General features: G+C 32.5%; 1 protein-coding gene across 1 annotated transcript in view; it reads right to left on the reverse strand.

Annotated features, from left to right (window-relative positions):
* ANGPT1 (angiopoietin 1) overlaps positions 1–13,592 on the reverse strand; it is a 336,235-nt gene that overhangs the window by 22,092 nt on the left and 300,551 nt on the right. The window contains exon 8 of the mRNA XM_051970982.1: positions 10,741–10,871. Coding sequence (XP_051826942.1) covers positions 10,741–10,871 — 131 coding nt within the window. The remainder of the gene's footprint in view (positions 1–10,740; positions 10,872–13,592) is intronic.

Genomic DNA, 13,592 nt, shown 5'->3' on the forward strand with positions numbered 1-13,592 from the left:
ATGCACAGATAATATTTCCCTACCCTCAAGTCTAGTAATCTCATCACAAAGGGAAATATGATTTTTTAATGAGCAAACATGATTAGCATTTTCTTCTATATGTGGTTTCTTGGATTCCAGAGGATCTCACTTGTCAGATTTAGGTAGTCACTTTTATTTTCCATAATTTCTTATATTTTATTAACATTTGTTTTATGAATGTTTTTATACCATTCTATTAAATATATTGGCATAAAATTTAACTGAATTTTAAAATTTGAACCTAATTAAAAGGTTTGATTGGTTTTTGTCTCCTTATTAAGTTATAATATATTTATATTATATATATATATATTAATTTGTTCTTTCTCATCTGAATATATTATACTTAGTGGAAATCTTAATTTTGCTCTTACAAAAGCAAGGCAATCTTTTATTTCTTTTTTATTAATGCTGTTGGTTGAACCAGGTGTTTCATTTTATATTTCAGGGCCTGGTTGTCCTGAAATATGACTGGAATAGTCTTCCCTCCTCACTTCTGCCTTTTAGTTTACCTTCACTTTTCAAAACTAACACTAATTTGAACCTTTGTATGAGTCCTTTCTTTCCTCTCCCTATGCTGTTAGAATAATGCCTTCTAAGACTTCTTTCTATTTGCTCTATGTATATTGATGAATGAGCATTTATTTACATATTTTCCCCTCATTCAATTATTCCACTATTTGACTATAGGGGCTATTTTTTTTTTTTGCTTTTCCTTGTTTTTCAGGTACTTATTACAATACTTGTCACATAGTTAGCACTTAATACATGTCTATTTATTGACTGACAAGAATGAAAGGAAGTTACAAGCTTAGTAGCTCTTTTTTGTTCCTTTTGCTCTATCATATGAAAGAATTTGTCCAAAGGAATGGATTTTCAGATTCTTGCTCCCACCATAATGTATTTGTTTCTTAACAATTTCATAAACATCCTTTACAAATCATTATTCTGATCTAGTACTGACATTCCTTTATAGTTTTTTGCCATGGTTTTATTTTCTTCCTTAGTTATATAATTTTAATTTAGCCTTTTATATGAAGCTAAAAAAATCTGAGCAATTTGTTAGCTTTCTACATGGCTAATTCAATTTATTTAACTGCTTTCCTTTTTTCTTCCTCATCAAGAACATGATTGCATTCTGAGAACTATATTGGTTAAAGATTCTACACTTGTATAATTTTCTGGTTTGTGTTTTTATTTTTTGAACTTTTTTGAAATAAGCTTTCCTAAATTCTAAGATAATAACAAATACCATCTAGACATTAATTTCTGGTTAATAAATTATTTTCAATACAATCTTGTACAATTATTATTCTCGATCAAAATGGTGGATTAGAGGAAGCAACTTAGTCAAACTCTCTTCAAATCTCCTTCAAACAACTTTAAAATAGCACCTCAAGTTGAACTTTGAAGAAGAGAGCAATTTGATACATTTTACCAGTCTAAGAAAACTTAAGATGTTAGCAGGAAAAGTCTGTGACTCTGGGATATTGGCCAGTCCAGAACACAAGTTGCAGAGCATCAATTGTAGGCAATGAAGTCAACTCCAAAAGCATCAGAATAAATTTTGTGAATTCTCATTCCTCAGAGAGTAAAAGGGTCTGACAACTGACACTGAGTGTAGCTAGAGCTAAGTGGTAACTTTATAGTCAATATGAAAATCTGGGTCATAGTTACAATGTGAAGAGAAGTGCTTGTCCTTGGTCACAAGGAAGCAGAGGCCCTGACTGCAGTCCCAAAGTAAAGGCGAATATTAGTGCTTTCAGTTGCAGGAGAACAGGGAACCTGGTCAAAGTTCCAGATCCAAGACAAGTGCTGGAATTTTCAGTTGTAGGAAGAACAGGGACCCTTCCTAGGTAAAGATCAAATTGTATACCAAGAGAACAGTCATCATCCTTCTTCCAAAATTTTACCAATTTGGGAACTTATAGAACCTTATAGCTAAGCTATGAAAATAACTTCATGGTAAAGCCTGAAACTTAACCAAATGGCCCACATTTCACCACGGTGAACATAACCCAACTTTAACATAAAGATTAGAAAATGATCAAACAACAACAAAAAATTGTTCACAAAAAGTATTACAGTGGCAAGGAAGGCAAGACCAATTCAGAAAACAATGACATGAAAACAAGTAAAGTATTAAAGAAAAATGCTAATTGGACACAAACTTATAGAAGAGTTAAAGAAAGAGATGAGTGGTAGATTAAAATTAGGGAAAGAAATGAGTCTGATGCAAGTAAATTATAAAATGAGAGTTAACAATTTGGTTAAAAAAGCACAAAATCCTGAAGAGAATTATACCTTAAAAAAAGTATTTTGGGGCATCTAGGTGGTGCATTGGATAGAGAACTAGCCTTAGAGTTACAAGGACCTGAGTTAAAATCCAGCCTCAGACACTGACTAGTTGTGTGACCCTGGTTAAGTCAATTAACCCCAAATGCCTCTTAAAAAATAAAAACAACATTAAAAAAATTATTTGCCCAATGGTAAAAAGAGGCACAAAATCATTAAAGAGAACTCCTTAAAAATCAAAATAAATAAAATGGAGTGAGGAGATGAACTCCTTAAAAATTAGAATTGAGCAAGTGGAAGCTAATGACTCCGTGATACTTCAAGAAACAATAAAACAAAGTCAAAAGAAGAAAAAAATAGAAGAAAAAGTGAAATATTTAATTGGAAAAACAACTGACCTGTAAAATAGATCAAAGTCAGTAACTTAAGAAATATTGTTCCACCTGAAATCCATGATCAAAAACAGAGCTTATTATATTATTATTATATTTATTATAATATATATATATTAACATATATATATAAAATAAAATATATAATTAATCATTATCTTTCAGGAAATTATAAAGAAAAGTTACCCCAATATCTTTGATCCAAAGAATAAATCAAAAATTGAAAAAAAAATCCATCAATAACCTCTTAAATAAGTTCTCTAAATGAAAACTCTCAGGAATATCATAGTTAAATTCCAGAGTTCCCATGTCAAGGAGAAAATATTATAAGCAGCTAGAAAGAAATTATTCAATATGATGGAACTATAATCATAATCACACAAGATTTAGCAGTTTCCATATTAAAGGAGCAGAAGATTTAGAAAATTATTTTCTAAAAGGCGTTAGAGCAAAGATTACAACTAAGAAGAATCTATCCAGCAAAACTGAGTATAATCCTTCAGGATGAAAATAGACATTAATAAAATAAAGGATGTTCAAGCATTATTGATTAAAAAGATCAGAGGTGATTAGAAAATTTTATATTCAAAAACAAAACTCAAGAGAAACATAAAGAGGTAAAAATTAAAGAGAAATTATGAGATTCAACAAAGTTAAACTGTTTATATTTCCATATGAGAAGATGATACTTATAATTCATTATTCATTTGTCTCTGTTCTCTCTCTCTCTCTCTCTCTCTCTCTCTCTCTCTCTCTCTCTCTGTCTCTCTTCTCTGGATCTCTTTCTGTGTGTCTCTGTCTGTCTCTGTCTCTGTCTTTCTGTCTCTGTGTTGCTGTCTCTGTGTCTGTATCTATGTCTGACTGTCTCTTTCACACACACATACACACACATACACACACACACACACACACACACACACAAACTTTCTTCCCCAATAAGGAAATTGGATAGAAAAGATATTTTTAAAATAATAAATAAAATAAAAAAGAAAAAAAGAAAGAAGATTAAGGGAAATGAGGTCAGGAAATGAGGAAATTTAGGGTAAAAAGAGAGGGAGAAGGATAAACAGAAGAAAACTTACATTAATGAATGTATCAATGTGAATGTGAAAGGGATGAGCTCACCCATAAAACAGAAGTGGATAGGAAAATGAATTAGAAAACAGAATCCAAAGCAGCTAGATGGTGCAGTGGATAGAGCACCAGACCTGAAGTCAGGAGGACTTAAGTTCAAATCTGGCCTCAGACATAGTACTTCCTGACTATGTGACCCTGGTCAAGTCACTTAACTCAAATTGCCTCAGGAAAAGAAAAGAAAAGAAAACAGAATCCAACAAATTGAGATGTTGAGACAAAAAGAGACTTAATATCAAAACAAGGACTGAAGCAGAATCTCTTAATCTCAGACAAAGTAAAAGCAAAAATAGACCTAATCAAAATCTATAATCATAGAATCTACATTTAGATTAAACAATGAAATAGAATCAAAAAATGATTATAGTAAGTTTCTCTGATAAAGGGCTTTCCTCCCTCAAATATATAGAAAGATTGGATCAAATGTATAAAAATAAAAGCCATTCCCCAATTTTTAAATTGTCAATTGTCAAATTGTTAAGGTATATGCAAATGCAGTTTGGAGAAGAAGAAATGGAAATTGCATTTTTTCATATAAAAAAATCCACTATTGGTTAGAAAAGTACAAATTCAAAAAAACTGAAGTACCATCTTACATCTATTAGAAACAACAAATGCTGGAATGTATGCAGGAATATAGGCACATTAATGAACTGCTGGTGGAATTGTGGATTAGTTCAACCATCCTGAAGAACAATGTGAAACTATACCCAAAGGACTATAATTTTTTGCAAAAAATTAATCAAAGGAAAAGGAAAAGAACCTATATGTACAAAAATGTTTATAGCAATTCCTTATATGGTAGCAAAGAATTAGAAATTGAGGTGCATTTGTCAATTGGAGAGTCTGATCAAGCTTGTGGCATGTGATTGTGAGAAAAGCCTACTGTACTATAAGAAATGATGAGGGGGATGGTTTTAGGGGAAAAAACAGGAAGATTTATACAAACTGATGAGAATTGAAGTGAACAGAATTTATAATTGAATACAGTGACAATAAAATTGTACACAATGATCAATTGTGGAAAACTTTATTATTCTGATTGGTGCAATAATCCAAGAAAATTCCATATGATGCAAGATGAAAAAAATTATATACAGTTTCAGAAAAAAAAGAAACAAACTGATGAACTTACATTGCTAATTGAAGTAGTTTTCTTCCTTTATTTTTCCTGCTTTTTTTTTTTTTTGCAATATGGCTGATACAGAAATATGTTTTGCATAACTTCAAATGTATAATTAATATGGGAAAGGCAGGAAGAAGGGAAAACATTTAGAACTAAAAATAAAAAAAAAGAATTCTAAATAAATAATAAATATTTTAAAAAATTGTTTTTACAGATGAGAAAGCTGAAGGATTTGTACAAAGCCAGAAAGCTAATAAATGGCAGGACTGGTACTCAAATCACATCTTTTTATTTTTAGTTTAGAGGTCTTTGCAGTATAATAAATATGTAGCTTAATTATGCTTTATTGTGAGTATGTACAATATTCATTTTTTCACTATTAGTAATTCTAGGACAAGATCTCTGTTCTGTAAGGTTTCCTTTGTTTCCATTGTACCAACCAATTCTTTTTCATTCAACAAGATTAAATCAAGTACCTGTTCCCTTTGTTGCTTTCTCTTTATCGTTTGACAGATGAAAATTATTAGGGAGTTAAGCCAAGAATGCATCAACTATTCTACTTTTAGCATCTTGGAATTCTAGATCAATGTAACAAATCAACAAGTGGTTTTATCTGTTGATTGGCTTGAGAAGTAGTCCCTGGTAAACTTAGAAAATTTTCTTCTGTTATTCAACATTGGTGACTTACAAAAAATAAAAGATTTTTAACAAGAGGGGAATCCTTCAGCAAAACAAAACCAAAAATGTATGCTGTGTACTAAATAAGGAAACTACATAGAAAGAATATTAAAAGAAGATAAAGAATATAAAATGATTTAATTTTATTTCAGTCTCTCCCAAAAGAAATAAAGTTAGTTTTGTACATTATGTAAAACTTGTTTTTTATTGGCAAGACTTATAGTAAACTTGTCATTCTCATAATGCCATTAATCAATTCTATTTTTTTTTCTTCAAAACAATTTTAGTGTAAAATTGATGGAAGGGGGAGGATTCTGGGAAGGTGGCAGAGTAGGTTGGTAAATTTCAAGTTCTCTAGATTTCCCCCACAAATAGAACAAATTTGCACCTCAGGGCTAACACAGACTATCCCCCCAAAAAAATCAAGATTTGGGGCAGAACAAAGAGTCTCCTGCTACAACCTGGGAAAATCTGAAGAAAAACCTCAGGCCAGGGATTAACACCTGTGAAGTGCAAATATCTCTGGGCTACCTTCAACGAAACCTAAGTAGGGACCTCTCAGGCTAGTTGAATGTGGCTGAAGTCTCAGCAGGAACCAGAGACTTTCACCTCCTGAACTGTTTGTAGAGTGGGGTATGAGTTCTGGAAAACAGAGTGAACTTTGGCAAATTAGAATGTCAGGCCCAGCTGTACCTCAGAGATGTGGACATGGGCCTCACGGAACCAGCACCTGGTAAGGGCAGAAGCAGCAGGGCAGAGATACTCCTGGCTATGGGCACTTGCAGAAAGGTGGAGCTCTTGGTTTGGGGTTCCTGGTCAAAGAGGAGAACTGAAGGGAAGATTAGGGTACCATCCCCCATGCCATGATTAGAGGTGCTTACACTAATACTTCTTCTTCTTCTTCTTCTTTTTTAATGAACTGTCAAAGAAGAAATAACCTCACCATTGAAACATATTATGAGAATAAAAAAGAAGAGTTCATTTTCAGAGGAAGACACGTTAGTGAAAAAAAAAAAAAAGCTTCTATCCCAAAGAGTAATGTGAAAGAGCTTCCCACGCAGAGAGAACACACACACACACACACACACACACAAAAAGATTTTAAAAATCAAATGAAAGACATTGAGGAAAAACAAAAAAATAAAAAACTATTCAAGAAAAACAAGATTATGAAAAAAGTTAGCCTACTAGACAAGGAGGTACAGAGTCTCAAAGATGAAAATAATGTTTTGAAAATTAGAATTGGGTAAGGGGAAGGCAGTGATATTATGAGAGACCAATAATAAAACAGATTATAAAGGATGTTCTATAAAATAGAACAGAATGTGAAATATAAGAAAATTGACAAATCTGGAGTACAAATCAAGAAAAGAAAATATAAGAATAATTGGACAGCCAGAAAGTCATGATTAAAAAAGAACCTTGACACAATAATGCAGGAAATAATCCAAGAAAATTATCCTGGAGTGATAGAACAGAGCCATAGAGTCAAGTGGAACCCTAAATCCTCTATCTTTTCTAGCCCTTCTTTCTAAAGTCAATATTATCATTATGAAGGACAAACCAATTTTGTTCCTCTTCTTAAAGTTCTCCATGGGGATTCTATAGCCTCCTTTGGTGTTTCTTCCCAGTTTATAATCCCACAATAAAATTTATAAAGTCCTTCCTTATGTACAACTGAATTAGTCTTCTACTTTCCTTTATTTCTTAATAGCCGCATCTTCCAGAAATGGGAAATCAAATGGTCTCTTCCAGCTCTAGATGATAGACTGAGAGCTAGAAAGGATTTCAGAGAACAGCTCTTCTTGGCCTTTATTTGATAAATGAGGAAAACAAAGCCCATATTAAGTGACTTGTCTAAGATCATATAGCTAATAAGTTTCTGAGTTGGTGCTTGAATCCAGATACCTTGACAATAAGTTAAAGCTCTTTTTCTATACAGTATGACAAATGACTAAGGATCATTGGTTGTTAGTCACAAGGAACACATAGTCACGTTGCAAAAAATTATTTTAAACAAAGAATCAATTCAAATATAGAAAAACATAAATGAAAAGGATAAAATTATAAGAAATGTCACAAAGGAAAAATTTGTCAAAGGATAATGAAACCTCTTTGGGTAAGAAAACAGGAAATGTATTCTAAGTAAAACTTAGGTTACCTATTCTGTCAGTTGAAATTTTCTCTTATGCTCACCAGAGTTTAGGATTTCCAAATTGCACATTTTAGCTTTGGGGTATGACTAGCTTTTCAAGACCTGGATTATTTCAAAAGGATATTTGATAGGGCAATGGTGTATATATTACAAAAACATATTTACTTACACTATTTCAGCACATACAGTAGATGGAAATTTTCTCTCCTCCTCACATGTTTTTAGAGAGTAAGTGCAATAATTATGAATGAAAAAAGATAGAATTCAATATTCACAAGGAGGACTAAAAACACAAACTTCTAGATTTGATGAATTAAAGGTTAGTATTTTCTTTCCACAGTTATTTTCACATTCATTAGTAATACTTGGGAAAATGCATTTAGGGTAATTTAGAAAACTTTGATTGTTTTTTCCTTCAATGTCTATAATTTATTCAGTTAATAAACAATCATCATGTAAGTATTAAAGGTTGACTATGTATTCTAGGCATTAACCTAAGTTCTAGGGGCACAAAGAGAGGCAAAATCATTCCCTTTCTTCAAGACGCATACCTTCTTTATATAAAGACATAGGTGGATTCAAGATGTATGCAGAGTAGAGGATAATGTCTCAGAGGAAGGTTCTAGTAGCTGGACCAATCTAAAAGGCCTCTTATTGGAGGTACCATTTCAACCTGAAGTCTTATAAGATGATACAGTCAAAAAAACATGTATTAAGAAGCTATTATGTGCACTAAGTATTGTAGAGAAAAAGGAAGAGAAGCTATTCCCTACTTGCAAAGAAATCACAGTGTAATGAAGAAAAGACATGCAAACAATCATGGATTAACAAGAAGAATAAAGGATAAATTCAAGATAATAAAAGAAAGGCTCTAGAAATAAGGGGTGTTAGAAGAGACTTCTTATAGAATATAGGATTTGAGCAGAGACTTGAAGGAGCTTGGGAAGTCAAAAGTCAGAGATGAAAAGGAAGATTATTGTGACAATAAGGGACAACCAAGGAAAATACCCAGAGACTGAGATATACTGTTTTATGTGACCAATAGTAAGGAGGTCAATGTCACTACATTGTAGATAGTAAACACTGGCTATAAAATATAAAAAAGACTAGAAGGACTAATGGAAGAGGAAAATTGGAAGGGATTTGAATGCAAAACTGAGGGTGGTTTTAGAGCTGATTTTAAGCCTTTTCCTTTCTTAGTGACTCTATTTGAACAAAAAGATAATAAAAATAAACTTTCCTTCAAGAAAAAAAAAGTTAACACTTTCCCTATTATAAGGTTAAGATAGTTTGAAATTCATTTTTCCTTAGAGAAGTACGTTATATTCATCATCCAGAGCCTTATGTCTGCATGGTGCCCTCACATTAAAGGACTTCCATATATACTTGCTTATTTCTTCCTCACATCTCTGTGAGGAAGATCATATAATTAGTCCCATTATGGATCACAGAGTTACAGGAAAGAACAACCTTGGTCTGAACCCCTCTAATTTTACAGGTGAGAAAAATTAACTTTAGAGAGATTTTCCATTGGTCATATGCTTCATAAATAGAACTGTTCAGTTTCAGATCTAGATTTTTTTAAAACTCTAAATGAGAACCATGGAGACCCATTCTTCTAATGGAAACAGCATGTGACCTCAAAATACATACTTAACTTTATAGCAGTCATTTTAATCAGATCATAGCTTCATACAGATATAGTGTGATGTGATAGGTAGGAAGTCAGTAAGGCTGGGGTTTCAATTCTGCCTCTGATAATTCACTAGCTGTGTGATTGATCCTGGATAAAAGACTTAATCTCTTTGTGTTTCAGGCAGTGCTTAGTCTTAGTACTTAACTAAATTGTTGGTGACTTTTAGTCTTAAGTGGTTTAGGAAGTTCCCACAGCAAAAATTCTGAGGAAATCTTAAATTGTTTCCCTGGGACATCCTGATGTACAGAGATATATATCCCTTAAGCTATTTGGTACTCAGTGTAGTAACTGGAAATTCCCAGGTTCAGGATTAGAATCACTATGGTAGGGCAGTGTAATGAATGGTACAGTAAATCTGTTCCATAGATCATTTTTATTGCATAGTTTAGGGATTAGGTGTTATATATAGTAGAAACACACCACCTTCCCATTCACTTCTAAATAACTGAGATGATAGCTTTGACTTAGGGCTTTGTCTCTTCTTTAAAATGTCACTATTCCTGAAATAATAAGTTAACCCCCCATCAATCATTTATTTACACCTCAGGATATATGAGTTTACTGTATTATTTTCAGAGAGCTTGTTCATATTGGAAAGAAGAGAGAGAATATGAAATGTACCATATGCATGCAATGTTGGATAGAGAAAGAAGGGGAGAAAGGAACTAAGAGTAAATTCCAGAGGCAGAGATTACACACTCTCTGTAAATTGAGTAGATAAGCTTGATTTAGCACTAATATCCAGATATTCTTTTGCCATTTCTTACTTGCCATGACCTAATGTGCTATATAGCTCAGCTACTTGCATTCCCAGAATCGTTGACTTAATTTGTATGTCTTGCGGTCTCTCATGTATTCATTATTCCTGTAATTATATTTTGGCAGATTCATTCAAAGAGTTTTAAGCCCTGCTTAAATTAGATTAGGATCTAAGGATCCTAATGCATTTTATAAATATCAATTGATTATTTTAAAATTGTGATATCCTTATGGGCATCAGGGACATTACTCAGGAACCAGAAAATAAAGGTCAGAGAAATCAAAGATTTATTCTGTATCATGCTTACAGCATAATGGACACAGGAAAAACATTGCTTTGGATTTAACTCTAACAATATGTTGTTAAAGAACATGTGGTGAATCACTGGAAAGAGCCAAGAATTGACCTCAGGAGGCATGGTTTCTAATTTCCTGACCAGAAAACCACATCCCTTTCTTATCAAGTCAATAGAACATTTCTTACCTCCTGTTAGCATGATGGCACATTTGCACATACAGTTGTCATTATCAGCATCTTTTGTGCTAAAATCAGCACCATGTAAGATCAGACTACTCTGTTTTCCTGCTGTCCCACTGTGGCCCTTTAAATACAACCTAAAGGTAGAAGAAAGAAAAAATCAAATAAAACTTTCAACTAGACACAACCGTTGTCATATTGATGACTGATTATGTTGTTCAACTTTTCATTTCCTTTCTACTCCAAAACAAGACAAGTACACTTCATTCAGATCATGGCAGTTTCTGAAGAATTAAAAGTGATGTCACCTGGAAGGCAAAAGAGAAGTGCACAGTGGGCATGAGCAAATTGTAACCTACTAAAAAGAATTGTGAAGAACCCATATTTACAGATGTCATCAAATAAATGTTATCATAAAGAGAAATGGACTTTAAAATGAGAATAAAAGATAACCAAAGGAAAGTCTGTATGTATTACAGGTATCCTTGTTTTGATATGAGAAAATAAGAAGGGTAAGTGAACCTTTTGTGATGGATTTAAGGGAAGATATGGACTAGAGTTGTATAGGTTGAACAGGCATAGATGACTTGTTATCTGTGTCACTGAAAAAAATAATCATATTGCTGATATTTTGGATACATGCTATTATGAAAGATAGTAAAAAATATATTATTACGTAGTAGCCAACTTTGTTGTGATATATTTGTCTTTATACTTTGCTGCACTGGCCCTTGTACAACAGCCATTTAATTTGTTACTATCACTATCCTTAAAATGTTTGCTTTTTATTAAAACCTAACAGAAGCTATATAAATATAGTATTTGAGAATATATGGTTATATCCACATTCCAGAGAGATTCCAGAGTACATGAATACATTAGATATCATAGTAGTAGAGTAAAAGTTACCATACTATATTGAATATATATGATGTAGGAATAAGGACTTCAGTTGAAGTTTTATCTATGGCTGTGTGACCACAAGCAAGTCATTTAACCTCTAAGAACTCTACTCAGATATCTGAGATGATAAATTGAAGAGCATTTGGAGAAGAGGGAGTTTCCTCAAGGCCATTGAAATCATATACTTATCACATAACTTCTGACCCCTTTACCAAAAATAGCAATTTTACGAAATTATATAGTAGTTGATAAACATTGTAATATGTTTTTGATAAATTCTATTTAACTCATTATATTTATCCTCAACTATCCCTTCCTGGCCTCTCCCAGAAAGCCATCGCCTGTAAAAAAAAAAAAAAAGTATATTTTAAATGAAATAAGCAAACACTATTTGGGAAGTGGGGATGGAGGTGCAGGCTAATTTTTTTTACTCTGATTTTTCAACTAAGAAAATTAAAAAGAAAAAAAGAACAAGAACTATGTCATATCTAAACTTTATATATTACTCATAGTCAAATAGTACTTTGTACACAATAGGATGATGAATGCAATTATTGTTATTGTACTTTATTACTCTTTCATCTCCAGAAAATATAAAGCAAATTCCTGATACAAAATGATTATCTGTATTTAGTCATTGCTGCATTCAACACAGCTCCCAAATTTCTATCCAACTATCCTGTCCTTTGTTAACTTAATTACCATCAGAAATGTTTCTTTCTTTCTTTCTTTCTTTCTTTCTTTCTTTCTTTCTTTCTTTCTTTCTTTCTTTCTTTCTTTCTTTCCTTCCTTCCTTCCTTCCTTCCTTCCTTCCTTCTTCCTTCCTTCCTTCCTTCCTTCCTTCCTTCCTTCTTTCTTTCTTTCTTTCTTTCTTTCTTTCTTTCTTTCTTTCTTTCTTTCTTTCTTTCTTTCTTTCTTTCTTTCTTTCTTTCTTTTTCTTTTTCTTTCTTTCTTTCTTTTTTTTTTTTTTCTTTTTTTTTGCTGAGGCAGTTAGGGTTAAGTGACTTGCCCAGGATCACACAGCTAGGAAGTATTAAGTATCTGAGGTCAAATTTGAACTCAGGTCCTCCTGACTTCAAGGCTGGTGCTCTATCCACTGTACCACCTAGCTGTCCCTGAAATGTTTCTTTTTAATATGTTTTCTTATCCCTAGCATAAATGGGCCCACAGTCCCTATTCAATTATCTAGACTTCCAGCAAATTCCATTATGATCCCTGAAGAGTGGAGCCCCAGAAATGATTTTTCAAAGGCACTATTGCATTATTTTATAGCAGATTTGCATATTTAACTCATCAATGGATATATTATCTAATTCCCTTATTTTATAAGATGAGTAGTATACAAAATATCCCCTTATTTTATTTTTATTCTCATTTCAAGTAATATCTTTGCTATTATTGCTGACTACTGGACTTCCACTGAATGTCCAAGTGCATTTACCCAGTGAAGAATATTGCTGGTAGAAGGTACTAAAGTGGAGGAGGCAGGAAGAATTTCCCAGCATGTATCTCTTTATTTACTAATTTATTTGAAATGTTCTCCTTGCTCAATTACTAATCTCTGGACATGAATTGAAAATACAAACATATTTTAAGTAAAATCTAGTAGCTAAAATTATTTCTAAAGAAAAAAATAATAGCCTGGGAGAGAATGCCAAACCAAAATAATAAATACTATAGCATGCCCATAATGACATTTTTAGAATAGAAAGAGGGGAAATAAGATGCAAGACAAGGTGTCTTCATAGAAAACTTCACTTCTGATATTCTATGTATTCATTACCTGGAAATATAGTAAACATTTAAATATATAAAATTATAACTCTATTTGAAGTTCAATGAAGTCATAACAATCTTATCCCTTAATATAGGAATAACAAGAGATTCTGTTATTATTGATAGGCCGTTTATATACTAGTAAAATTAAGGGTATGTTGGAGTCAGTTCCAACCACT

The sequence above is a fragment of the Antechinus flavipes genome, chromosome 1 (genome assembly GCF_016432865.1).
Source record: "Antechinus flavipes isolate AdamAnt ecotype Samford, QLD, Australia chromosome 1, AdamAnt_v2, whole genome shotgun sequence".
NCBI classification, from domain to species: Eukaryota; Metazoa; Chordata; class Mammalia; order Dasyuromorphia; family Dasyuridae; genus Antechinus; species Antechinus flavipes.